The sequence below is a fragment of the Vanessa atalanta genome, chromosome 15 (genome assembly GCF_905147765.1).
Source record: "Vanessa atalanta chromosome 15, ilVanAtal1.2, whole genome shotgun sequence".
Classification (NCBI taxonomy): domain Eukaryota; kingdom Metazoa; phylum Arthropoda; class Insecta; order Lepidoptera; family Nymphalidae; genus Vanessa; species Vanessa atalanta.
The window spans coordinates 6,419,602-6,442,519 of NC_061885.1; the positions used below are offsets into that span (position 1 = coordinate 6,419,602).

The 22,918-nt window shown below is 32.6% G+C and overlaps 5 protein-coding genes across 5 annotated transcripts; 2 read left to right on the forward strand and 3 right to left on the reverse strand.

Annotated features, from left to right (window-relative positions):
* Positions 1 to 1,412: 1,412 nt before the first annotated feature.
* Positions 1,413 to 18,552, reverse strand: LOC125069121 (DNA-directed RNA polymerase III subunit RPC8). The gene is made up of 6 exons (XM_047678497.1): positions 18,542 to 18,552; positions 17,420 to 17,427; positions 2,919 to 3,083; positions 1,945 to 2,128; positions 1,720 to 1,860; positions 1,413 to 1,636 (listed from the first exon to the last, which is right to left on the reverse strand). The coding sequence occupies exons 3-6, from the start codon at positions 3,027 to 3,029 to the stop codon at positions 1,425 to 1,427; spliced, it is 648 nt and encodes a 215-aa protein (XP_047534453.1). The 5' UTR covers positions 3,030 to 3,083; positions 17,420 to 17,427; positions 18,542 to 18,552; the 3' UTR covers positions 1,413 to 1,424.
* Positions 4,353 to 10,782, forward strand: LOC125069120 (ecto-NOX disulfide-thiol exchanger 2-like). The gene is made up of 10 exons (XM_047678496.1): positions 4,353 to 4,567; positions 5,192 to 5,335; positions 5,420 to 6,042; positions 6,187 to 6,411; positions 6,489 to 6,672; positions 7,585 to 7,691; positions 8,249 to 8,371; positions 9,010 to 9,153; positions 9,497 to 9,640; positions 10,358 to 10,782. The coding sequence occupies exons 1-10, from the start codon at positions 4,561 to 4,563 to the stop codon at positions 10,547 to 10,549; spliced, it is 1,893 nt and encodes a 630-aa protein (XP_047534452.1). The 5' UTR covers positions 4,353 to 4,560; the 3' UTR covers positions 10,550 to 10,782.
* LOC125069541 (dynein intermediate chain 3, ciliary) lies at positions 11,458 to 14,612 on the reverse strand. The gene is made up of 11 exons (XM_047679061.1): positions 14,398 to 14,612; positions 14,149 to 14,296; positions 13,817 to 14,072; positions 13,623 to 13,732; positions 13,395 to 13,546; positions 13,150 to 13,284; positions 12,997 to 13,078; positions 12,732 to 12,910; positions 12,430 to 12,562; positions 12,190 to 12,294; positions 11,458 to 11,661 (listed from the first exon to the last, which is right to left on the reverse strand). The coding sequence occupies exons 1-11, from the start codon at positions 14,610 to 14,612 to the stop codon at positions 11,458 to 11,460; spliced, it is 1,719 nt and encodes a 572-aa protein (XP_047535017.1).
* LOC125069542 (meiosis-specific with OB domain-containing protein-like) lies at positions 14,886 to 18,483 on the reverse strand. Its single transcript, XM_047679062.1, has 9 exons — positions 18,237 to 18,483; positions 18,087 to 18,148; positions 17,706 to 17,859; positions 17,535 to 17,615; positions 17,349 to 17,442; positions 16,664 to 16,821; positions 15,454 to 15,610; positions 15,225 to 15,327; positions 14,886 to 15,044 (listed from the first exon to the last, which is right to left on the reverse strand). Exons 1-9 carry the CDS (start codon positions 18,481 to 18,483, stop codon positions 14,886 to 14,888), a joined length of 1,215 nt encoding a protein of 404 aa, XP_047535018.1.
* Positions 18,553 to 19,871: 1,319 nt separating the features above from the next.
* On the forward strand, positions 19,872 to 22,918 carry LOC125069584 (DNA polymerase delta subunit 2). Its single transcript, XM_047679121.1, has 8 exons — positions 19,872 to 20,381; positions 20,469 to 20,590; positions 20,664 to 20,757; positions 20,993 to 21,144; positions 21,490 to 21,666; positions 21,789 to 21,860; positions 22,042 to 22,278; positions 22,643 to 22,918. The coding sequence occupies exons 1-8, from the start codon at positions 20,011 to 20,013 to the stop codon at positions 22,753 to 22,755; spliced, it is 1,338 nt and encodes a 445-aa protein (XP_047535077.1). The 5' UTR covers positions 19,872 to 20,010; the 3' UTR covers positions 22,756 to 22,918.

The following is a 22,918-nucleotide window of genomic DNA, read 5'->3' on the forward strand; positions in this document are numbered from 1 at the left end:
ATTTTTATAGGCGTATATTAAAATAGCACAATCATTTAAATTTGTGTAATAATATTTATAATTATTTTTTGACATAAAATACAGATACAAAATCTATCTTCACATTGTAATAGTGAATTAGTTCATAAGCAATGTTTAATAAACTGACTTTGTTGTGTCTTAAATATGGTAGGTATGATTTTTTTTTTAAATAATTTGTGTTATAAATGTAATACATATATAACCGTTTTAGGTGCTTTATATAGGTTAGTATATTAGGTTATTTACAGTAATAAAAAAAATACATATGTATTTCTCTAAAATAATATTTTATAATAGCAATTTTTTTCATGGTTATGTACTTTAATGATCAAACAACTGATCTCAATGGTTTTAAAATACTTTATTATATTTCTTTTATCTTATTCTCATTATATACTAGACGAACTTTGAAGAGTATAATTTCTTCTTTGCTAAATTACATGGTTTTGTTACTCAATGTGATATAAAGGCTGTTGCTTTGTATAAATATGTATACATTTGTTTCGTCTAAAATAAAAAAAGGAATGTATTCGCTTTAGATGTAGTATATTATTGCAGAAATATATGAAAGTATATTTTATCATTATTATATTATATTGTATAATGAAAGAAAATTATATTAATGTTGCAAATCAGATAATCTGGTACAATGTTTTATTTAATATTACTCCATTTACTTCATGTGTATCCTAAAGTATCCTTATTTTATCAGAAGTGTATATTCTGAAAAAGAATATACCCTTCTGATAAAATAAGGACACACTAAATATAATTGTACTATACATACAATATACATTATAAAATATATAGTTTAAGAGTTAATAATATGTAAATACATATTATTTCCTGCTTGCCTGTCTTATTAGTCTTGTGGCATGCTTATTAAGTCCGAAATTCCGAAGAGTTCAAACTCAGGGTCCGAATAATGTTTTTCAATAATTCTTAGTAGCATCCTGGAGTTCGGAAAATCAGTATTTATCGAAAAGAACGTAAAGCCAATGTATTCTGTGAGGTAATGTTTAGAGGTGACCTGCCCTTTCCCGGTCATGTCAGATTTCGATCCTATCTGATTATGGGGAGGGAGTGAGGGAATAAAGTCTATTTGTGATTGATCAGTTTATTTCCTATTCAGTTAGCTGGTGTCTCTAGAGAATAGCCTCGAAACAAAAATTGGTCAGGCCATCGTGTACAACTAAGATTCATAAAAAGTACCTAAGTTATCATTTTATGAAAATTGTTGAAAAAGTTGATAGTTGAAAAGTTTAATCTTAGTTTAATAGACTTTTTATCTGATTATATTATTATTGAAAAATAAGGACTTTATGGTGCTATATTGTGAATGATTGACTAAGAACTGATGTAACACAGGGCTAGTAAATTAAATAAAAAGATCTAGAAACAATTTATTCATCATTATCTAGTTCATCATTTTCATCTACATCTCCATCTTGATCAGGTGTCTCCCACCATGTTAATAAGCCTAGGCCAGGTTCATTAATTCCACCTAAAAGTCTATATGGGGCAATTGCTTGTACTGGGCATTCACCCCCAGGTGGACCACTTGGCAAACTTTCTTCAAACATCTCACTTGTGACTCGAAATCTTATTGATTCACCTGTAAATGAAATATTTAAATGTTTATATTTTTTTTATTTGCCTATATTTAAAATGGATTTTAATAACAATTAAATTAATTACCTGAATCCATAAATAAATCATGTTTTTCACCATCTTCTTTAGGATACTCCCACACCCAAGCTTGATCAGTTTCATCAAATCTAGATGGATGTTGAAGGGCATTTACTGGTATTAAAATATCGTCAAAAAAACCCATAGTAACTGAAAACAATTTTATATAAAGTATATTGTAATATATATATAATATAAAAGGTTTTTTTTAAATATAAAGATTTATTAACTTACCATGAACTCCTTCTCTACTACAACTTCTAATTTTTCCTATTAGAATTTCTTCCACTAATGGCCTAAATACTATATATCTAAACTTAACTTCAGTATGTGATGAACCATCACCGGGAAAAATATATGAATGTCCAATATTTGTAATATCAAATAATGCTATGCATAAACCTACATTTAAAACTACCTAAAACATGAAATATAATTAGTATAAGGCATTATTTTGTTAATAATACCTATTCTGGGATTATTCCACCATGCTGTTCAGTGTAGGTTTATGTATACATAATATTGACATTGAATAAATGTTTCCAAACTATGTTTTTTTTTCACTGTCAAGTGCGGGATTTACTATAAAAACAAGTTAAACAACAACAAGCAAACCTAACTTTTTAATCAGTTTTGCTTGACTAGATTTGAATCTCCTTGATCCTTTGTAATTCTTCATTATTTAAATAACAAACCTCTTAAAATGTTGTCTCTGTGGTATGTTTTAATAGCATTCTATAAGACCTTGTTTGTATAAGTTGAAAGCATAAAGGATGGACTGATACTGACTATAAAGGGGTCATTATAATTTTTGGTGTTTACTTTCTACTAAGTCTGTTTTTAATTATTTTCTTAGTATATGGATTGCCCAGGCAATAAGTGCCATTCTACTCAATCAAATTGAAACCTCAGAGACAAAAATCCATTTGATTTCGTGTAATTGCACTGTTACATCGTAGTTTAATGTATAGTTTATAAAATTATATATAAAAAAGACTTAACAATTTATTTTCGAATCACAAGCAAATTCTGAAGGGTAAAAAGAGAATAAAAATATTACTGCATGTATGTTCTATAGTTTTATTTTAATTTGTGCCTACGACTATTTAAATTGTGTTTATAGTCCATAATTTTATTCAAGGCAAAACAAAAAGTTAACATCATGAGCTTTGTAATATAAAAAATGAGGTTATTTCCGAATTAACTACCTTGTTCGCAAGTTTCCTATTTAATAACGTTGTAATTGATTCAGTTAGGCTTTGATGAAAGTTTTCAGGAGTAACTCGTATAACATCTTTCATTTCAGCTAAAACAAACATTTTTACTTAATACATTTATAATAAAAATACTTTCAAAATAATAACATTGGCGCTTTTGCTATAATCTAGATAATAAATATTAAATATTATCTTAATCTGTGGCTACTTGCACAGGATAAAAATTACAAATATTTCTTCCATAGACTATTAAGATAACGACCTTGTCGATAATTTCTGTTTAAATTAAAAATATATATATCTTAGGTTTTCTTTTTGTTTTCAAATTTATTTATTTTTATAGGCTACTCTGGACAAAGATTTGGCAACCGGTCTAGGGCTTCATGTTCTGTCCATGGCTAGAATCGAATATTTCATCGGAATCTTTATCTGTACTATCGCACCAGGTAGCAATGCACGCATCTAGGTCCGCCTTTTTTATAAAGAAGGACCTCCGCTATAGCTCTGTATCTATACTTTAAAACCTGCCTCAGAACCAGTTCTATTCGTATTTCAATGTTTTACCTTCGCTAGGCGGGCTTCCATAGCTTTAATCTCTTCAAATTATAGCAAGCACCCTTATGGGAAAAGACTCCTTTAAAACTGAACTCTCAGGGACAATGAGTCATCAGAATAGTAATAGAAAATATAGAAGCCTGGTATTTAGATTTTCTGGGTACCTACTGATGAGATGAATATTAAGATTTATTTCGGTGACCTTAGAAAAAAAACAAAAAACATTCAGAAAAAAAATTGCGGACCATCTCATAGCATATTTTAATAATTAATTAATTAACTCAGTAAAATACCTTAAGGTCTTTGCTAATAATTTTTGTTGTATAATCGATTAAAATAATCCACAATAACCATTTTTTATCCTCTACTTTTTACGAGAAATAATGGCTTATTTACGAAGCAATTTCTGTCTGGTAGTCAATATGCATTAACTCCACGCTTTTTATCATCAATATAATCTTGTATCGAATAATATGCCTTCTTTACCAATGTATTGACTTGAATCTACGAAACGTCGAATTAAGTACTTTAAATGCATTGTTAATTTAATATAGATCAATATGTTCCTGAACTGACTGAAAAAGCTATGAACGTTGTATATAAAGACATTACGTACTTCCGTAGTATATTTACTATATAAACAAATTAAATTCGTTATAACTTGATTTTTGAACTTGCCTACTGTATATTTTTAATATATCTTTTGATATCATTGCTATATAAAATGCCATATAACTCATAGTTTTATAATAATTATTTTTATTTAGCACTGACCAACGATCCTAATATTATATTTCTATATACGGTTTATGACCGAGTACTGACTTATGACTTTTGTTTTATCTATGGTTACTGTTTTCTTTATGGCCCTACTATATGGTGTTTTAAATGTTATTATTTTATTTTGATTGAATTAAAAAATAATGTTTCTTCTTGATTCTTGGTGTTTGTTGATGTTCTTTATGTTCCTATTACAAAGCATTGGTATAATTAACATTATAATTTTATATTAATACAAAATAAAATAATCGTTACAAGTTACTGTCGACGAATTTATTTTTCTGTTTTGAAGGAAGTAATGTCAGGTAGTGTATACTGTTTTGATAGAAATATAGCAATATTTTTGGGCAGATATTTGATTCGATGGGATGATGGCGATAGGCCTGGTGATATTCTACTTTTATTCATAGTAATCAGAAGTGGTATCAAAGATATCAACTAAGTATACTTTTCTTAAAGGTATTCTGCTATCATAGATTTAAGTTATTATTTATTATAGAATTTCAGATTTTACAAGCTATTCCACTTAATTATTATTTTCGAATAAGATAAATACAAATAAACACTCCCATTAAAAATTATTAGAATTTTGTCCAAGTCCAAGGCAATTAACATTAAAACAAATTTCCATTTTGAAGCAAATTCTTTCATAGCAATTTTAAGCAAAACATCTTCTTTGAACTACTTTCTATTATTTTAAATTTTTTAATATATATAACTGATGTAAATCTTGTGAATGTGTATGGATAAATCTCATCAATAACATGGATAATGTATATGTATAAATGATTTTCACTTAGTTATTTATGTAAAAATGAATATTACATTATTAAAATATACTATATTTCATATTCAGAAAGCATTATATGATTTAATCATTAGATATGACACTATTCTTTTAATGATAATGTATTATTAATTCCTAACAGGGAGAAAAGATAGATCAAGATCTCCTATTAGAGGAGATAATAGTGGACGTAGAAGAGATACTAAAAATGGTGATCAAAGTAAAAGTTCTGAGAACATGCCTAATGTAATAAATCCAATGATGATGCCGAATATTTATCCTCAAGGTGCATTGACAATTATTTCACATTTTCTTTTGATTTGATCTTTATAATTGTAACTATACTTAATTTCCTATTATATAATTCAAGGAAATATGATGATGGGTGGAATGTTTAACATGATGATGCCTAATGCTATGATGGGTGGAGGTATGATGACATCTCCTGGAATGGATATGATGCCAGGACCTGGAATGGAGATGATGTCTCAAGCTACTATGGATATGTCAACAATTGGACCACAGCCTTTGCCACCTGCACCTCCACCATTAGACATGGGAATGATAGGAGGTGTTATGGTGGACCCTTCTATGATGGGAATGTTTCCTCCCAATATAGGAAGTGAAGTGCCACATGATAAAAAAGAAGTAATTTTAAAACATTGTAAATTGATTCCACCTGATCCAGGAACTCAGCAACCACCTCGTAGAGCTAGACCTCCAGGTTGCCGAACAATCTTTGTAGGAGGCTTACCTGATAAAATAAGGGAAAGTACAGTAAGAGAAATATTTGAACGCTATGGAAGGATTCAAATATTGAGATTGTCAAAAAAAAACTTTTGTCACATACGTTTTGACCGAGAGAGTTGTGTGGATGCTGCAATGGTGATTTCAGGTTATAGAATAAAGCTTTTGGGCAAAGACAAAGATGACATTGAGGAAGATGAAGACTCTCATGCCACAAATGGTTGGCTACATGTTGACTATGCATTGGTAAGAATAATTTGTATAGATATAAATTTATTGAGAAGTATAAAATATTATTTACATATATAAATAATATAATAAAAATTAATCAACTACAAAATATCTTGTTTGATGAACCTGTTTGAAAAGTGTTTTTACCATGATTAACAGAGTAGAGATGATCAAAATGAATATGAAAGACGGCAACGTCAAGCCCTTCGTGTTCAACAACAACAGATACAACAGCTAACAGCACAACATGAGGCCATAGCAAGTAGAAACATGAACTATCATCGCTCACCATCACCTGTAAGAATACAACCATTCTCTAATGCTGCAGTTGTTCAATTAGCTGAAAAGATCAAGAATGAAGAACATTTTCCAAGCACATTGCCGGTAAGTCATATAGGTGTACAGTTATGGATTTAAATTTTAAATATTATTGAAAATTATTTACTGTTATTATGTTACAGACATTAATTTCCTGGCTTGAACGAGGAGAATGCTCGAAAAAAAATTCGAATCAATTTTATTCAATGATTCAAGCTACTAATTCACATATTCGAAGGCTATTTAATGAAAAAATGCAATCCGAGGAAGAGTTACAGGAATGCAGGGAGAGAGTGAAAACTCACATACAGAATATCATAGAACAACGTAAGTAAATCTTTGCATTAACTGTAAGGTTTTAGTCATGCATTCACCTTGTAGGTGAATGATCACTTGGTCACTCTCTTATCTCTCTCTAAAACGAAAGCATCCCTTAGAAATTACCTCTGTATTAATATAATCTCTAAGGTAAGATGTTGACTGCGACACAGTAATACGTAAGTCTAATTTTTTTAATACATTGCCATTTTATTTTGACTTATAATAAATCATTCTATTATTAAGCTTTTCTCATATATTTTATTTTATAGTCACAATTATTTTTCCTATATTTTTTAAACAATCTAATAACAGCAATTTGGAAATATTATTGTAAAGTAGTTTTTAATGGAGTTACTTGAAGAGTGTATAAATTAAAATGAAATTGTTGTAATTTCTCCTAATTTTATTTATAAATATTTTTTCGTTAAGTTAAATGAACATAATAAAATTAAAATACCTAAAAACGAGTGGAGTTTCATAGAAAAAAAAGTAATTTTATTTTGGTCTACACTTGACTTCAACGATTCAATGTCGTCAATAAACTGCGAGCGCCAACAGGATATGGTACAATATATTTTCTCTCGGTACTTAGAGGATTTGTGTGTAAGTTACAATGCATTGACAAACTATGTTTTTCTTATTCAATATAAAATGAAAGAAATAATTCTTAATTAGAATAAAAACATATATTTGTCATAGCATTACAATATTTGGGTACCTCTGTGTGTTGCACACTACTCGGCTCGAAGCGAGGCTCGACGCCCGGCGGTCCACCAGTAACACGAGCATACGTGCCATCCATGACTAGGTAGATATGCGATGTTGAGGCTCACGAGGCTGGGCGGTCACGATAGTACTACGGTATGTTTCTCGAGCGGCCTGTCTCTATCCTCTAAACATAATTTCTGTGAACCTCAGTCGAACAGGTGGCGAAAGTGTTTAGTGCGGCCACCCACCAGCGTGTGTGGGACCACTTTACTAAACCCCAGCGGAAGAACATCGAAACGTGGCAGAAAATGACACAGGTAATTGTGACCTGATTGATAACAACATTAATAAATATGCAGGGTGTTCGATTAAAGGCATCGCCGATTCCATTCGAATACTCGAATAGTTATTAAATTTACTGGTATATATATCTCAATCCTCGTTTACGCGACTCACCGAAGGACGACGCAATCAAGGCACAAAACCTATGCTTGATATCAGCTAATTATTGTACTTAATATAACTAAGGTAAAGGTTTGAAAGTAACAAATTGTGGGGTTACATGTTCAACGTCGAAAAATTATGGTTCACTATACTTTTTTGTATTCAAAATTTGGAAGACAGCAGTTACAGGTAAATATTTATAAAGGAGGTGTTATAAAATTTTAATATTAATATTACTCTATTTATATAACATATAAATATAATATTTATAATGAAATATTTTTCCACAAAAGCTACATTTTACACTTACTTTGTACTGACTAATAATTTCTTGCATTTTATCATTACTAAGTAATCTAAGAAATATAACCCATTGTCTTTTCGACAGCGAAGAAAGTATTATAATAATTTATAAAATAATTCTTTTTAGGAATTCAATACTCTGAAAGAAGAATTTAACGAAAAATTTTTAGGAGACGACACGGATTTCAATGGATTTAATAACAGAGTTATTAACTTTGACAACAATAATGAAGAAATACAAGAACTGAAGGTAATATACAACTCGTTGGTGACTGAAAGCAGACGAATTTATTTTTTTATCAAACTTTTAAAATTAAATTAACTATAATTATTTTTCGATTATTATTCTCATTTGCGACAAATGTATTCTTTATAATTAGGTATTGTAATCAATAATGTTAATAATGAGTGAAAATATTATGATAATGGACAATGTTATTTAAAGTTCGATTTTTGTTCTTATTATTGTTCTTAATTAGTTTGTGTTTTGTTACTCAGTGACTATGTCACTCCCGTCATATTATACTTAAAATAATATTTTTTTGTAATTATAAGTACATTGACCTATTGTAGAACTAGTATAGATATCTAGTATAGAGATACTGTACGTTTAAGTATCATATATAGCATCCTGACTCTCTCTGATAAAGGAGGAGTAAGTATGTTACTATAGAATCCAATATCATTGCATAATCTCGGTAAAAAAGAACCACTAGTCTCTCGACTGAATTGCGGTTCATTCCATCAGAACGTGATATATGCTATATATTTTTTCACAATCGGTGCAATTTGGAGAATCTATTTTACCCATTAAATGTAAAATTCAAGTTTGATCTTGTTCACCTTCATATTAAATAAATATCTCTTACTTATTTCATGAACCTTCAGCGAGAGAATGAAAGTCTTCGATTTCAACTTGAAGCGTACAAAAACGAAGTTGACGTTATAAAAGCAGATGCACAAAAGGAAATGGAGAAATTTAAAGCTCAATTTATAGCGCGACAAGCTTTACAAGGAGCTATGGACAAAACTGTAAGTTCATTGACCTAGCTTGACGTACTTTGAAATAACCTTATGATTCAAGTTATTGAAAAATCGCAAAATTACATACAAATGAAAATTATACAATAAGAAGTAAAGTAAGGATTAAAAATCGTTATTTTCTTATTAGTATCTACATCGAGATATAGCTAAATATACGTTACACCTATTTGAATGCTAAATTGGCTAAAAAAAATATAAATACATTTCCTTGGTCTGTAGTACATAAAAATGTACACATATATGCAAAGTGTTAAATCTGTTAAAACGTTCACAGTTCACACAAACGATTATATAAAGAGGTTATTTAATAAGCGGTTGTCTTTATCCTCAGCCGCCATTACCTTCGCCCGTAAACAAACCACCGCCACCACCGCCTTTACCTGAAGAACTTGACTCTAAAGTTCATTTGAAGGAAGATGTCGAGGTCCAATGCGGTGAAGCGAAGTTGATTGGTGTCATGTCCGCATTTTTACAGGTATTATTTGGTCCTGTATAGTTTTTTTTTAGCTTGTAAATGTATTCTTAAATATGTTTTGTTAGGTTTTATCTCCTTTTTTTTAACTACTGTTTCGCTTTAGCTAATTCTATCAAAATTTGAGTGTTTAATTTTTTTATACTGTATATGATTTTACATCATACATGGTTTTACATTTGATTATTTAATGCCTGTTAAACGATAAGGTACCTTGAGGTTTTTTTTATTTTAATTATTTTGCGATGCCCATAGATGGTGTTGTAAAAAGTATATATTTTTATGCTATGAATCTGAAGCTTTCAGTAAACGTAAACTGAAATAATAATGTTCCGTCCGCGCGCCGCCGGCTATTACGGTTAGAGCATAGTAACTGTTGCTATCAAATATTTGTTGCGGCTTGATAAATCAGTATTATTGAGTATTATGCTACTACATTGGTCCATAATACTGATTTATAATCTTTGATCTTTGATGATTTGATGTCGATCCGCAACAAATACTTGATAGAAACAGTTGCTATGCTCTAACCGCAATAGCCTCACTGATCTGTACACTGAATTGCATTCGCCATTGCAACTTGCAACTTATGGCTCAACGTGTAGTGGAGCCATAAGTTTTATTAGAAGTGGTCTTTGTGGGAAGAGCGCAGTTAAGAACTTATTTAAAATACGAATTCAATTAAATATTACACATTCACTGACGAATAATTTGTTTCAGGTGCACCCACAAGGTGCTAGTCTCGACTACGTAGTGTCCTACGTCCGTGCGTTGTTCCCGAGCGTCTCGCAGGCGACCATACATCACGTCCTGCAGAAACACGACGAAGTGTTCGAACGAACTACGAGTGGCGTCGGAGCTAATATTGAAAATAGATGGACATTCGTTGCTTTTAATATTAAGACAAATTGAAAATAATAATCAAATGAAAACGCTATGTATAATTATGTTATAGTGTTTATTATTATAAAGTGTAAAAATCAGACGAATGTTTTGATCTTTATCATACAGATGACATTTATGTACCGTTTTAAAGCTACTCGGCGAGATCTTGTTTTTCAGGCACCTAAGTTAGTAAGGTATAAGTTTGTGAAATTTATATTCTTTATTATGTAAAAACATTTTAATAAAATTGGTAAAAACGTTTCTTTAATTTGTTTTTTAGTCAATTACGTCAAAGGAGTTATAGTATTCACAAAATAATATTCATAGGCGTTATTTAAGGTTATTAGAATAATGCCAAGTCATTTTTAAATCAAGATTTTCAGTTAAACTACAAAACATTTCTCAATGTCTTATTTTTCTTATGTCTGTACATGACCTTTCAGCGATCAATTAATGAACTTTCCCACCGATCGGTTTGATCACATTCCGATTGAAAATTTCATTCTTCTTCGTCTTTTCCTTATGTATTACTCAACGGCTATTACAGTTGGTTGATTTCACTCTTGCCATGCCGTGTCTTACAGAATGTTCCCTTCCTTCCTTTAGAGTTCCTTGTTTTAGAGTATTTTAAGATATAAATTTTATTTATTTTTGTCTGTATATTCAAGTAGCATAAAATAGCTGTTGTATTTATGTGGGTGCTTTTGACACATTTACAAACATTAATTTATGACCCAATAATGACAATGAAAATAACAATTTTTATTTCTTCAAATTGAGTTTCAATTAATTTTTCTTTGTGTATTTTTTTTGCTTATTCTTAAATTTTTTTGAATTCCTTATTTTTAGCTTCTTATACTTTTGTTAATTTTTCGCCCAAACAACCCCCTAAGACCCTGCACACCTCGCTTACCGCGAGTAGGCTGTCGGCGCGGTCACGCGGGCAGGGCGTGCTGGCGCGCCTGCAGCTCGGCGACGGCGAGGCAGTAGTCGGCGGCGGCGTCGCGCAGGTCGGCGTCGCGGCGCGCGGCGTCGTCGGGCGCGTGCGCGGCACCGTCGCGCTCCTGGCGCATCTTCAGCCGCAGCTCGCGCATCCGAGCCTCCAGGATTCGTTCGCGCTTGTTTTCGCGTTCCAAGATCTGAGTGATTTTAGTGATCGTTTCTGCATTTAATATTGGTTATTTCTTTTTATAGGTCGAGTGCAATATTTTTTAATTTTGACGCAATTAGCAAATAAACGGTCATACAAACTTTTAGATTCAAAATTACAACTATACATTTTTTTATTATGGATACAGTTTTTTTTAAATCTTATTTGGAAATTTGCAATAGTGCAATCTAAAAAATTATATAACGTATACGCTTAAATCAGCTTATATTCGAATCTTTTTCAATATAAACATATTGTTTTAGTATATTTTCATTTACTTGCGTAAGCGTAAAGAATGTAATAAAAATAAAAAATATAATTCACTTAGCATAGCTTTACGAGGAATTATATCTTAAGTACTAGTAAGTACTATTCGCTACTGCTGGTTACTGATCTATTCTTTATTGGCATGCTTTATAAAGAGTGTAATAAATTTGCTACAAACTCGAATCTAATAGAAGAGTTATTGAATTGCAGTTTGTTACAAATCTAAATAATTCTATAAATATAAACTCACATGGGTCAGGAGTTGTTTGTCGTTTTTGTCCGCAGTACCGAGGTTTTGTGATAGCTCCGCTAGGTAGATGGTCCCTTTGCTACTACCGCAAGCTACCAAGAGTCCCTTACAATCAATACAGAAATAAAAATAAAATCGATTGTTATAAACAGTAGGGTTAACCAGCTGAATTGGCATGTACGTTCTAGAAGAAGTAACATTGTTAGAATGAAACAAAGTATTTTAAAAAAATAATGATACCCCTTCATGTGGTCGAAGGCGCAATAATGGTTCATCGCACAGCTGTGCAGTAACAATCGGTGCACTTCTTCTTCTCAGCAGATCCCAACAGGACAGGCACCCGTCCCATTGTGTCACTAGCAATAGTGAAAATCTGAAATTAAACTTTTTTTTTATTTAAGTTCAAACTGATCTATAAATGATGTACAGGTGGTGATTAGTCAATGCTCTGTCTTCTTCCTTTGGGAGAGAAATCAGTGTTTGACTAAATAGTCGCTAAAACATTCATAAGTTCACACACAACGATTAAAAAGACAAGTTGCCTTATAGGGTTCCACGCTCCATCAGTGAGCTTAGTTCGATGTGGATAAGTCCAAAGTATAGAAGATTCTCTGCAATCCTCACTCCATACGCGAGCTGTCCAGTCGCCAACTGTTAAGAAGTTCTTCAAAAATGTTGGATTTCTTTGTAATGCGTACACTGGTCCTAAATGTGCTTCGTACTAAAAATAGAACAATACTTCTTTCAAAATGTACTTGATTTTTTTTATTTACACAAATAAAAAGTAATTTATTAAGTTATTCATACCTTAGAAGGCAGTTTTTCCAACGGTGTTTTTCCTTTGCGGTTACCCCCTATCACTAGTCCAGTTTCCGTTCCAATCATGAATCTGAATAATATAATTTAGAATTTATGTTCCTAAACTTCAGCCTAATTAAAAAGGAAAAGATGTAGAGATACCTCGTTGGAATAGTCGGTTCGTACTCAAGTGCGGAAATACCCAAAGCGTTTTCTACGCATTGAGTATCGTTATTCGTTCTAACAGCATCTATAATCATTGAGTCAGTTGGCTCATTCATATTTCTTATGTCCCACCTGTAACATTATAACTGTACCATCAGAAAACGGGTAGTTAAGTCGTTATTTCTTACATATTGATGTTTGTCATCTTTATCTGTTAGATATAAAATAATAATATACACAACCATTTGACAACTCCGTCAGGTGAAGCTGAAAAAAATTCTGCACCAGTTTTTGAATTAATGAAAAGAACGTTTCGTGCAAGATCTCTATGAGCAACGTGTGGCGGGCAAAGTGCTATTGCTTCGCTGCCCTTTCTCATATCCCAGCAGCCAACCTGACAAAATAAATTAATTGTTCAATATAGATATTGGGTTGTCTAAAACCTATCTTTAGAATGTATTATAACATACTTGACCGTTCATCAAACCTCCTACAAGAATGTGTTGATCCCGAGGATTGTATTGTAAGTCCAACAGTGGTTGTGGTGGTGTTATAACTAACTCTGGTGCGTTGGCATTTTCTAGGAATCATTTAGATAAGATGGAAATCAGTTACTTGGTGATCGTTTTATTCAAAATAGATAATATATTTATTTTAAATTTACCTATGTCCCAAATATACGAAAATTGAAGACTTCTGGCACATCTCATGAAATTAACATCCGCATGTGCTGACGCTAGCCGGGCACCGTCTGCCTGCCATGAGAGCGAACGAATTGGCCGTCTAGCAGAACCAGGCTCTCGGTATACGTTTACGGTGTGACAACTGCTTCGTTCCACAGGGGGTATAGAAGACAGTTCGGAGTAATATATTTGGTACATATCTACAGCGTTGTTTTGTAATATGTTATGTTCCATGCTCTAAAATATTTAAAAAAATATTTTCCTTTAATGAACCAATCTGAAATTATTCGATTTGCTATTGTACAATATTTACGTGTCCCAGATGCATAACAGCATGTATGTATGCATCGTCCTTTTCAATTTTTCTTCGATATCTCTGGGCTGCTTCAGGGTCGTTAGTATTTATATCTTTAGGCCAGCCGCCTTCTACATGATTTACACCTGAACTTGTGTATTCGGCTCTAAAAATACAAACACTATTTTGTAATAGGTATATATCTACATGTAGTTACAATTTCAACTCTATAGCGAGGATCGACTTAACGAAATTAATAATTCTCACCTCACAGAGTTAACCCAATGTTCTGACATAGTGCCAGTATTCTGTATGCTAACATTTACAGGATTTCTAAGAATGTAGTTTTTATACATAGCTGGATTAGGAGGTATGTTAACATTCAACTCTGGACCATGATCGGTGAAAAGTGTTTGTCTTCCAAAATATTTTCTTCGTTTCGTATATTCGTATGTGATTTCACTTTTATCCGTTTTTTCCATTGCTTACCGTTTATTTGTTAACAATATTTCCTATAGATACCATAAGCAAGGGATTTCCATGAAAAGGTTTGATCGATAAAAGAACGCTATGGCGATATTTTCAAAAGGCACAGTGTTACTAGGCATTGTTTAAAAACTGTATTCGAAATTGCCCAAGATAGATATATACTTAATAGGAATATAATGTTTATCAAGTAGGTAAATAAAAAAAGAAAGTTATGTTATGGATTGTTTTATTAAAGAAAAAATGAATTAACCGGATCGATGAAAAAATCAGTACAAAGGTATTGGATCGGCAGGTGACGCTTTCCGGAGCGTCACTATAACGAGACGCGGCGGAGTCACCGCGACCTTAGCGCTGCATTGCTCCAAGAGGAACATCCAACGAGTAGCTCCTCTCTCTTCTGTTGACATTGCCTTTAACTGTTCTACCTACATTTTAACAAAAACATTTGAATGACTATAAGGAACGAAACAACAAATGAGTACATAAAAGTTAAAAATCTTAAATAGGAATATTATCTATATATTTTTCATTTCACTACGTACCTTACTTTATGTAATAAAAAAGGTTTATAAAAGAATTATAATAAGAAAACTTCGTCTTCATACCGAGTACCCGAATGCGTCCTCCAACACTTTAACAGGTAATCGTGCATTAAGCTCGCCCGTGTGGTCTGCGAAGCGTACTCTCAATTCATCTAAATTTCCTTCTCTGTGGATTTTTTTTTTAATATTAGTCATTTTATTTTATATATATAACACACAAAGTATATCAATCATTATAACATTTTCTATGAATTTAATTGTGAAAGTTTTTCAATGAGAATAAGTTACTTACGTGTTTACAATTTCATCCAAATCAACATGTGTTAGTATTGCGTGTAGTGCAGCGCAAAATGGAACTCCAGACTTAAGACGATCCTGTATTTGTGACACGGAGGCAGTACACGCTCGCTCCCCGCTCCAAGCTGCCCAGGTAGCGGCTTCTCCGCCGCCTTGGAAAATTAATTAATTTATTTTCTCTGTGGAGTGTGTGTGAGAGTAGAGACTAGTGTCTTTAATAGGGAGGTCCTTTATTTAATGTCTAAATAATATTATTTGAAAGATTATAAAAATATATTCGATCCAATATTGCATGATGTTATTTTCTATTATTTATTAGTTTTTTGACAAAAATATATAATTCACTATAATCAATCGGCTAGAATACAAGAATCTTACCTGAAGATCGCAAACTCAAACACCAATGTGTTCGAACTCCATGTGTATTCAACACACCGCGTTGGAGCAGCGTAGTGGAATAGGAGAGGTTGAATTTAATTTTACATTGATAATTATTCTACATCTAATATTTATTTCTTGGTCGGTATTTTTTTGTAAACAGAATAATGGTAAAGTTAATCCACAAGACTACTATTGCATATTTTGGAATATTGGGTTAGTTTATTCGGTTACCATTTTGATTCTAAAACTAAATTATTAGAGCAACATCCCCGGTGATTTAACAAGGTTAATTAAACAATACATGGACTCCGAGCCATGTCGATCACTGGTCGATATGACACGAGACTAAGTCATGGATTGAGTTTCTCGAACACAAACTTTCCCCTCGGAAATAAGTGGGGCGCGTCTTCGTGTATTGAATCAGGTCTATAGATAAACTTAAAATTTAATTAATTCACTATAATTAAAAAAATGTTTCTACTAAATCACCAATTTAAATTGATGGCACTACATCAATTAAGATAGCGACTGTTAGATATCGTTAAAAAACGAAATACATGAAGAAAGACAAAATATAGCTAAAGTTCTCATCAAATTCTGTTTTTCGGTACGTGTCTTCATATTAGTAGTCATCTCATTAGAGCGTGATAAAAGTAGTGCCATGGATAACATTATCTATAATAGTCTACCTATAATTCAAGTTCAAGTAAATGTACTGTGAAATGTAAACTTTAAGTGTAATGACTTTCTTACAGTTCTTTTGACACTCAATATTTACGAAATTGGAACAAAATGAGTGGTCTAGCCGTATAATGCGGACTGACTGCGCACGTGCAGCCGCAGGGCCTCGGCCTCGGGCGCGTGCGGCTGGTGCGTGAGCACGCAGCGCGCGCCCGCCTGCAGCCGCACCGCCCGCGCGCGCCGGCACACTCGCGCGTCCGCCACGAACAGCACACTCTCCGACGCCCGCCACGCCTCCGCCCTGCACGCGCCGCCGCCATGTCACGTTACACGCGCACGGCTAGTCAGCGCCGTAAAGGAACGCTACCGCCGTGCTAACGGTCGCAAATTCGATCCAGCATGTTTAAAAACCCTTATAATAACAGATAGTAGTTACTCGAATATATATTATTTTTATTTTTTATATATTTACAGCAGTCCGTACAATAGATATTTACAATGCGCTAGATGTTTATACTTTTGGTTTTATATCGTTTGTCATTGTAATTGACGGTAGTAGCTGGTATACATTGGTCTTCATTAGCAGCCTGTAAATTTCCCACTGCTTTATGAGTATTATATATTTTTATAAGCACATGAAAATTCAGTGGTGCCTGCCTGGGTTTGAACTTGAAATCATCGGTTAAGATGCACGCATTCTAACCACTGGGCTATCTCGGCTCAGCTCAGTAGCATACGGTATACAGATAATATTTAAATTAAGCTTAAGCTATCTACGGGATATTATATGATTCTTATGTATATATATTATAATGTAATAATGATTACCTTTTAATGGTATCAATATCAAAAATATCAAGAATAAGCGAAGCGGGGGTCGTGTTGTCAATAATTTCAATAGATCGGACTGACATTTCTGCACCTACAACAAAATAGAATTCCAATGTTAGAAATTAAGTTTTCCATCAAAACTCCACATATTAACTTTCCTTATGATAAGGAAATTTGATTTACCGGTTTTAGTTTTAATTGTTTTCACGGGTTTTACAGACTTAACCACCACGAGTAAATCTACGTACACGTCACCATTTTGTTCTGCAATAAGTACAATAAATAATATAATAAATTTTAGCAATAAAAATGAATGTACAAAATTAAAATAAAAATTAAAGCGTAAAATTTTACCCTGGAATTTAACAACTTCTGAAAGTCCGCAATATCCAGCGCTAGGTTTCGTAGGAATATGCAAAAGCGGTAAGTACATTCCGATTGTGTCTCCATCAAATATGCTTACTTCAGATTGGCCTTCATTGAGTGAGAGATAAAAAGGAGAACTCACCTTAAAATATCAAATCCATATGTAAGTTAATTTCATGTCGGTCTTATTCTTTAAATATGGACTTGAATAAATTATTTAATTTCTATGTACCTACTTTACAAATAATTTCGATAGTATTTGAACTTGTTCGTAGATTTAATCGGTATTAAAACATTTATACACATGAGCTTACAACGATTTCATGTAACATTAAAACTTATTAAAACATTAGCAATACATATACAAACCTGAGGTCGATATGTCTCATTATTTCCATTTTTAACACAAATTTTAGGAGACGATATTTCCACTAAAAATTAAGAATTTCGAGGTAGATCAAAAATTCTTGATAAAATTATACAAAAAACTAATAACGGATTAATTAATTATATTTTTACCGACGTCACCAACAAGAAATCTCTCGTAAAAAGTTATAACAAAATATTCAGATCCCCATACGTCTACATTAATAGTATCGATATCAGAATCCCGTAATGTAAAAGACATAACCCCTCGTGTTTCACCATTTTTTTTCTTAGAACCTATTGTGCGAGGACTATTTTTAGCTATTATAATACCAATGATTAAAGCATTTTTTATATTTATATTTAAATTATTAAGGCACACTTTTTGGACACCCGCCATGTTTTAAATTTCCCGCCAAATTAATAAAAAGTAGCATTTGGTTTATAATCTTTGTCACAGAGTACACGTAATAGATATTCGTGCGTAATCAATATTTGTACTGAGTCGATTTGTGAGAATCAATCAATCAATAATCGTATTAAATCGATATTAACACTGGACATTTGTTCCAAAACTGCTGTACTTATTTTTAAAGGCGAAAATAAAAACCCCAATGAAACTACTTCTCATGTACAATTACTCATTATTATTAGTGATTTTTACGAAGTAGCCACTTCTCCTATAACACCACATACTGTGATGCGCTGTGTTTATCTTCATCGGACAGCAAAAATAAATTGCACAATTTTTAGGATGATCGATCGATGGATTGTTCAATTGTTTGTTGCCGACCATTTCATCTTATATCTTGAACCTTAAAGTGGAAAAGAAACTTTCCTATTATACTCTTATAGTTCCAAATACCTTAGAAAAATGTGGATTTGATTTTTTTATTTTTTCAAGTAATATACTTTTTGTAATATATGTACGCTTTTTATTATTTTTATTTTACCTTATACTATTTGTGACATTGAAATAATTAAACATATTGTTTAATAATAAAAAATAAAGACTTTTTTTTTTCAACGGGGTCGGCTTGAACTTGCTCGTCGACCACGGCTAAGACTGGCAGGAGGGATGCCGCGGGGCTGCTCCTGGTACGTCCCTGATCGGCGTCAGGGCGGACCATGTGAGTGGCCTCGTTGGCTAGGAGGGAGTGGGAGGGCTCGCTACTCGAGCCTCCCAGGTGTTTTACACCGGTGGTCAGCGGCGGAGCCTACCATCTTATCCGCCGCAGGGCGTCAGCTTCGTTGACGCCCAGCCTCCAGTGGCGGATTCGGGGGAGTTCGCCACATTCCCGCGTGGAGGATGAGGGGGAAGGCGCGCACTAGGCGCGCTTTCCATAAATTGGCTGCCGCAGGTGGGGTCGCGGTTGCATGCCCTTGACAATCCCGTGGCCTCACCACTCAGCGGCATGGTGGAAACCCGAGGATGGTTTTAGTGGGTAGGACAGGGCATTAGCACTAGCGTGCCCTGGCACGGGGCATTAGTTCCCGGTTGAGTCCCACATACCCGTCCCGGTCCCCCGACCGGGCGGCATGCGTAAATGCATTTCCTCCTCGTTAAACAAAAAGGGGGACCCTTTCTAATATTAGTAACATTCATTTACTGCATAATGGGATTAGTGTCTTAGTGACAAGTGGTAGCTACAGTGGTCGTAATATGGTTTACCAAAACGTATAAGTTATACTCTATGCTATGATAACTTGTCAGCAGCGCGTTGCAGAACTATTATTGTGGACTATCGATATGCAACACTACTTGTCAGTATTCCCTGACACTGACAGACGTTTGGGTTGAAATTCGGCGGCAATGACAAAGTAAAGTAATGCGATTTGGAAAATAAGTTATTACTTGGAAGCATTAAAAATAAATTTGCGTGCCTTGTGTGTTTGAATTAAAAATATTTTACTAATAATATTCAATATGTTGTTTAAAGTTGACTCTAAACGATCTGCAGTCACAAATAATGAAAATAATGAATTTGAAGTACTCGATGTAGAAAGACGCACTGTAAATTATGTAGATTGTTCTAAACGATTTTATCAGGTATCTCGAGATTTTTCTCAACAATACGCCCACATATATTCAGCAAGATTAAATACCTTTAGAAATATATTGATTCCAATAGTAAAAAAAAGATGGTCTGACAAGTACAAAATATTAAAGTTGTGTGAATTACGCGATAAAGGCACAACATGCATCATAATGGGGACACTTTTCAAATTACAAGAATTAAAGCCGAGTATTTTGAGGGAGCTCTCAGATCAGCTTGAAATATTACCACAACCAGCTAAGTTTGTATTACATAAAATCTAAATACTGTTCGCAATCTAATGTTTTGTTTATTTTGCAATGTAATATTTTTTGTTTTACCAATGCAGAACTCACTTTGTCCATGATACGGATACTTTAGTATTGGAAGATGAACTACAAAGAATAAAACTGTCTGGTGGTTGTATTGATGTTAACAAAGTAGTAACAGGTGTTGTCACTGCACTACTAGGTAATAACAAGCATTATACTAAAATAATAATAAAAATATTAAATTATATTACAATGATCATAACAATTTACAGGAAGTGAGGATGAAGATGGAATTTTTACAGTTAAAGATGTGTGCTGGGCTGGCTGTTGTATACAAAAACCATTGCCAAACTTAAATGATGATAGGTGCAATATCTAATAATATTTATTCAAAGACTAAACTTTTTTATACCTGAAAATTAAAAAATGCATTACTAATGACTTGAAAATATCTTACTAAATAAACCATAATTGTTCATAATACTATTAACTAATTCTGATTCTCAATTATTTATCAAGATGTTACTATGGTAGTAGGAAAGTTATACTATAATAGTTCTTAAATGATTATTCAAGTGATAGGAAACTTTTTAATTTTTAGGTACATAGTTTTTATGTCAGGTCTTAATCTTGCATCCAAAACCGGAAATCATTTGTTTTCATTAAACTTGTTATTGGAATGGCTATCTGGATTTTGTGGCACTTCAGAATATCAGGAGGAGATTTCTAAAGTGGTCAGAGTTGTTATAGCAGGTAATTATGTATACCATTTTTATTCTCAATAATAATATCCTTTATCCAATTCCTTCCTTTGCCCTTCTTTAATCCTTAAAAGATCTTACCTGGAGCTGTAATTTATTAGGCCAACTTTACATGCTTCATAGTTTACTTATTCTACTTTAGTAAATTTTCTATAGTGAGTGCAATAAAGCCTAAATTAATAATAATAATCGACGGTCTTATTTATGGTATTAACCAATAATAATATTATAAATGTGAAAGCAACTCTGTCTGCCTATCTGTTGTTCTTTTATGGCCAATTTTTTGGTGCAAATGAAGTAAAAGCAATGAAAGCAAATTCTTTTTTTTTGTATACAGGTGGGATATATGCAAATCAATCAAATGAATCAACACTTAATGAATCTGATGTAATAGCTGCTTCAGAGGTGGTAGATTCTTTTGCTGCTGCTGTCAGTGCGGTTGTGCCTTTGGATCTTATGCCTGGTTGTAAGGATCCTGCTGGGATTATGTTACCTCAAAAACCATTTCATTATTGTAAGTTCTGCACTTTATACAAGGAAAATATCATTATTTATTTCAGCATTAAAGTTCATTTTATAGTGATTTTACTTCATTTGCTTAAAATATTCTTCATTTTCGAAAATTTAATCTTTCAGGTTTATTTCCGAAAGCAGTAGAATATAAATCATTTAATCGTGTTTCTAATCCTTATGAGTGTGATATTGGAGGTACGTACAACATTTATTTATAAAATATCTGCAGATCTATATCATAAATAGTCAATAACTGCTCAAAATATATTTTATATATTGTTCATATAAACCATGTTGAAGATGAAGTATGAATTAGTTTAAAATTGATCAAGATCAATAGTGGGATTTTGTATGTCATTTGAAAAAATATTTTCAGGGTTTGTTTGCTTGGGAACATCTGGCGAGCCTGTAACAGATGTAATGCGGTATAGCAAGCTTGACAAACCTTTAGATGTCATGAAGAAAACATTAGAGTGGCGTCATATAGCTCCAACATGTCCAGACACAGTCCCGTGCACCCCATGCTTAGACACTGACCCTTTCACTATTTACAATTGTCCCGCAATATATTTCAATGGAAATTGTGATGAATTCTCAACTGAGCTTTTTACAGGTATTCAAAGACATATTTTGGTAGAGTGGACATATTATTTTATAAAACATTTCGATGTCACTTTAATAGTTCCGAAAATGGTTGTTTAGCTCAACAGTAACAGCCTTTATAATATTGAGAAAGTTTCAAGGTTCAAGCACGGGAGAGGCAATTCGCTGGGGGTAAAAATCGGAATAATTTTCATATAAAAAGTCAAGCTTAAACAAATAAAACTAATAAGTGTTCATTTATGTGATACTATAATTGAAAAAAAAATATATAACTGGTATCTACCTACTATATATGTGTGTAATGTTTATCCTAGATTTATTCTATTTTGGTAATTTAGAATTGTGTTATGATAAAATAATTTTTTATTTTTTAGGAGATGACCAACAATCAATCAGATTGGTATGTATTCCTAACTTTTGTGAAACGAAAACAGTAGCTTTTGTAAATCTAAAGAACTTGGAATGCTACAGTATGGTATTTGACTGATAATAATTATGTTTAACCGAATACAACAATATCAGGAACTTTTGAAGAAAAGAAGATTTCGAAATATAATATAACAAATTTAGAATAAATAGAATGATGTGGCAGGGAGAGCATTTTTTTTATATATATTTCTTATTATTTTAGAATTCAGATTTAATAATGT

Excerpts from the sequence above, each read along its gene's own strand:
- LOC125069541 (XM_047679061.1), bottom strand. The coding sequence starts at position 14,612 with ATGGAAAAAACGGATAAAAGTGAAATCACATACGAATATACGAAACGA. Across the intron at positions 14,297-14,397 it reads CATTGGGTTAACTCTGTGAG|AGCCGAATACACAAGTTCAG; the intron begins GTGAGAATTATT and ends TTGTATTTTTAG. Across the intron at positions 13,285-13,394 it reads CCTGACGGAGTTGTCAAATG|GTGGGACATAAGAAATATGA; the intron begins GTTGTGTATATT and ends ATAATGTTACAG.
- LOC125069584 (XM_047679121.1), top strand. The coding sequence starts at position 20,011 with ATGTTGTTTAAAGTTGACTCTAAACGATCTGCAGTCACAAATAATGAA. Across the intron at positions 21,145-21,489 it reads GGTCAGAGTTGTTATAGCAG|GTGGGATATATGCAAATCAA; the intron begins GTAATTATGTAT and ends TTTTGTATACAG. Across the intron at positions 22,279-22,642 it reads CTCAACTGAGCTTTTTACAG|GAGATGACCAACAATCAATC; the intron begins GTATTCAAAGAC and ends TTTATTTTTTAG.
- LOC125069542 (XM_047679062.1), bottom strand. The coding sequence starts at position 18,483 with ATGGCGGGTGTCCAAAAAGTGTGCCTTAATAATTTAAATATAAATATA. Across the intron at positions 17,443-17,534 it reads AACAATTAAAACTAAAACCG|GTGCAGAAATGTCAGTCCGA; the intron begins GTAAATCAAATT and ends ATTTTGTTGTAG. Across the intron at positions 15,045-15,224 it reads AGGACGCATTCGGGTACTCG|GTAGAACAGTTAAAGGCAAT; the intron begins GTATGAAGACGA and ends GTTAAAATGTAG.
- LOC125069120 (XM_047678496.1), top strand. Across the intron at positions 6,043-6,186 it reads TACATGTTGACTATGCATTG|AGTAGAGATGATCAAAATGA; the intron begins GTAAGAATAATT and ends CATGATTAACAG. Across the intron at positions 6,412-6,488 it reads ATTTTCCAAGCACATTGCCG|ACATTAATTTCCTGGCTTGA; the intron begins GTAAGTCATATA and ends ATTATGTTACAG.
- LOC125069121 (XM_047678497.1), bottom strand. The coding sequence starts at position 3,029 with ATGTTTGTTTTAGCTGAAATGAAAGATGTTATACGAGTTACTCCTGAA. Across the intron at positions 2,129-2,918 it reads ATAGGAAACTTGCGAACAAG|GTAGTTTTAAATGTAGGTTT; the intron begins GTAGTTAATTCG and ends TTCATGTTTTAG. Across the intron at positions 1,637-1,719 it reads TGATTTATTTATGGATTCAG|GTGAATCAATAAGATTTCGA; the intron begins GTAATTAATTTA and ends TTTCATTTACAG.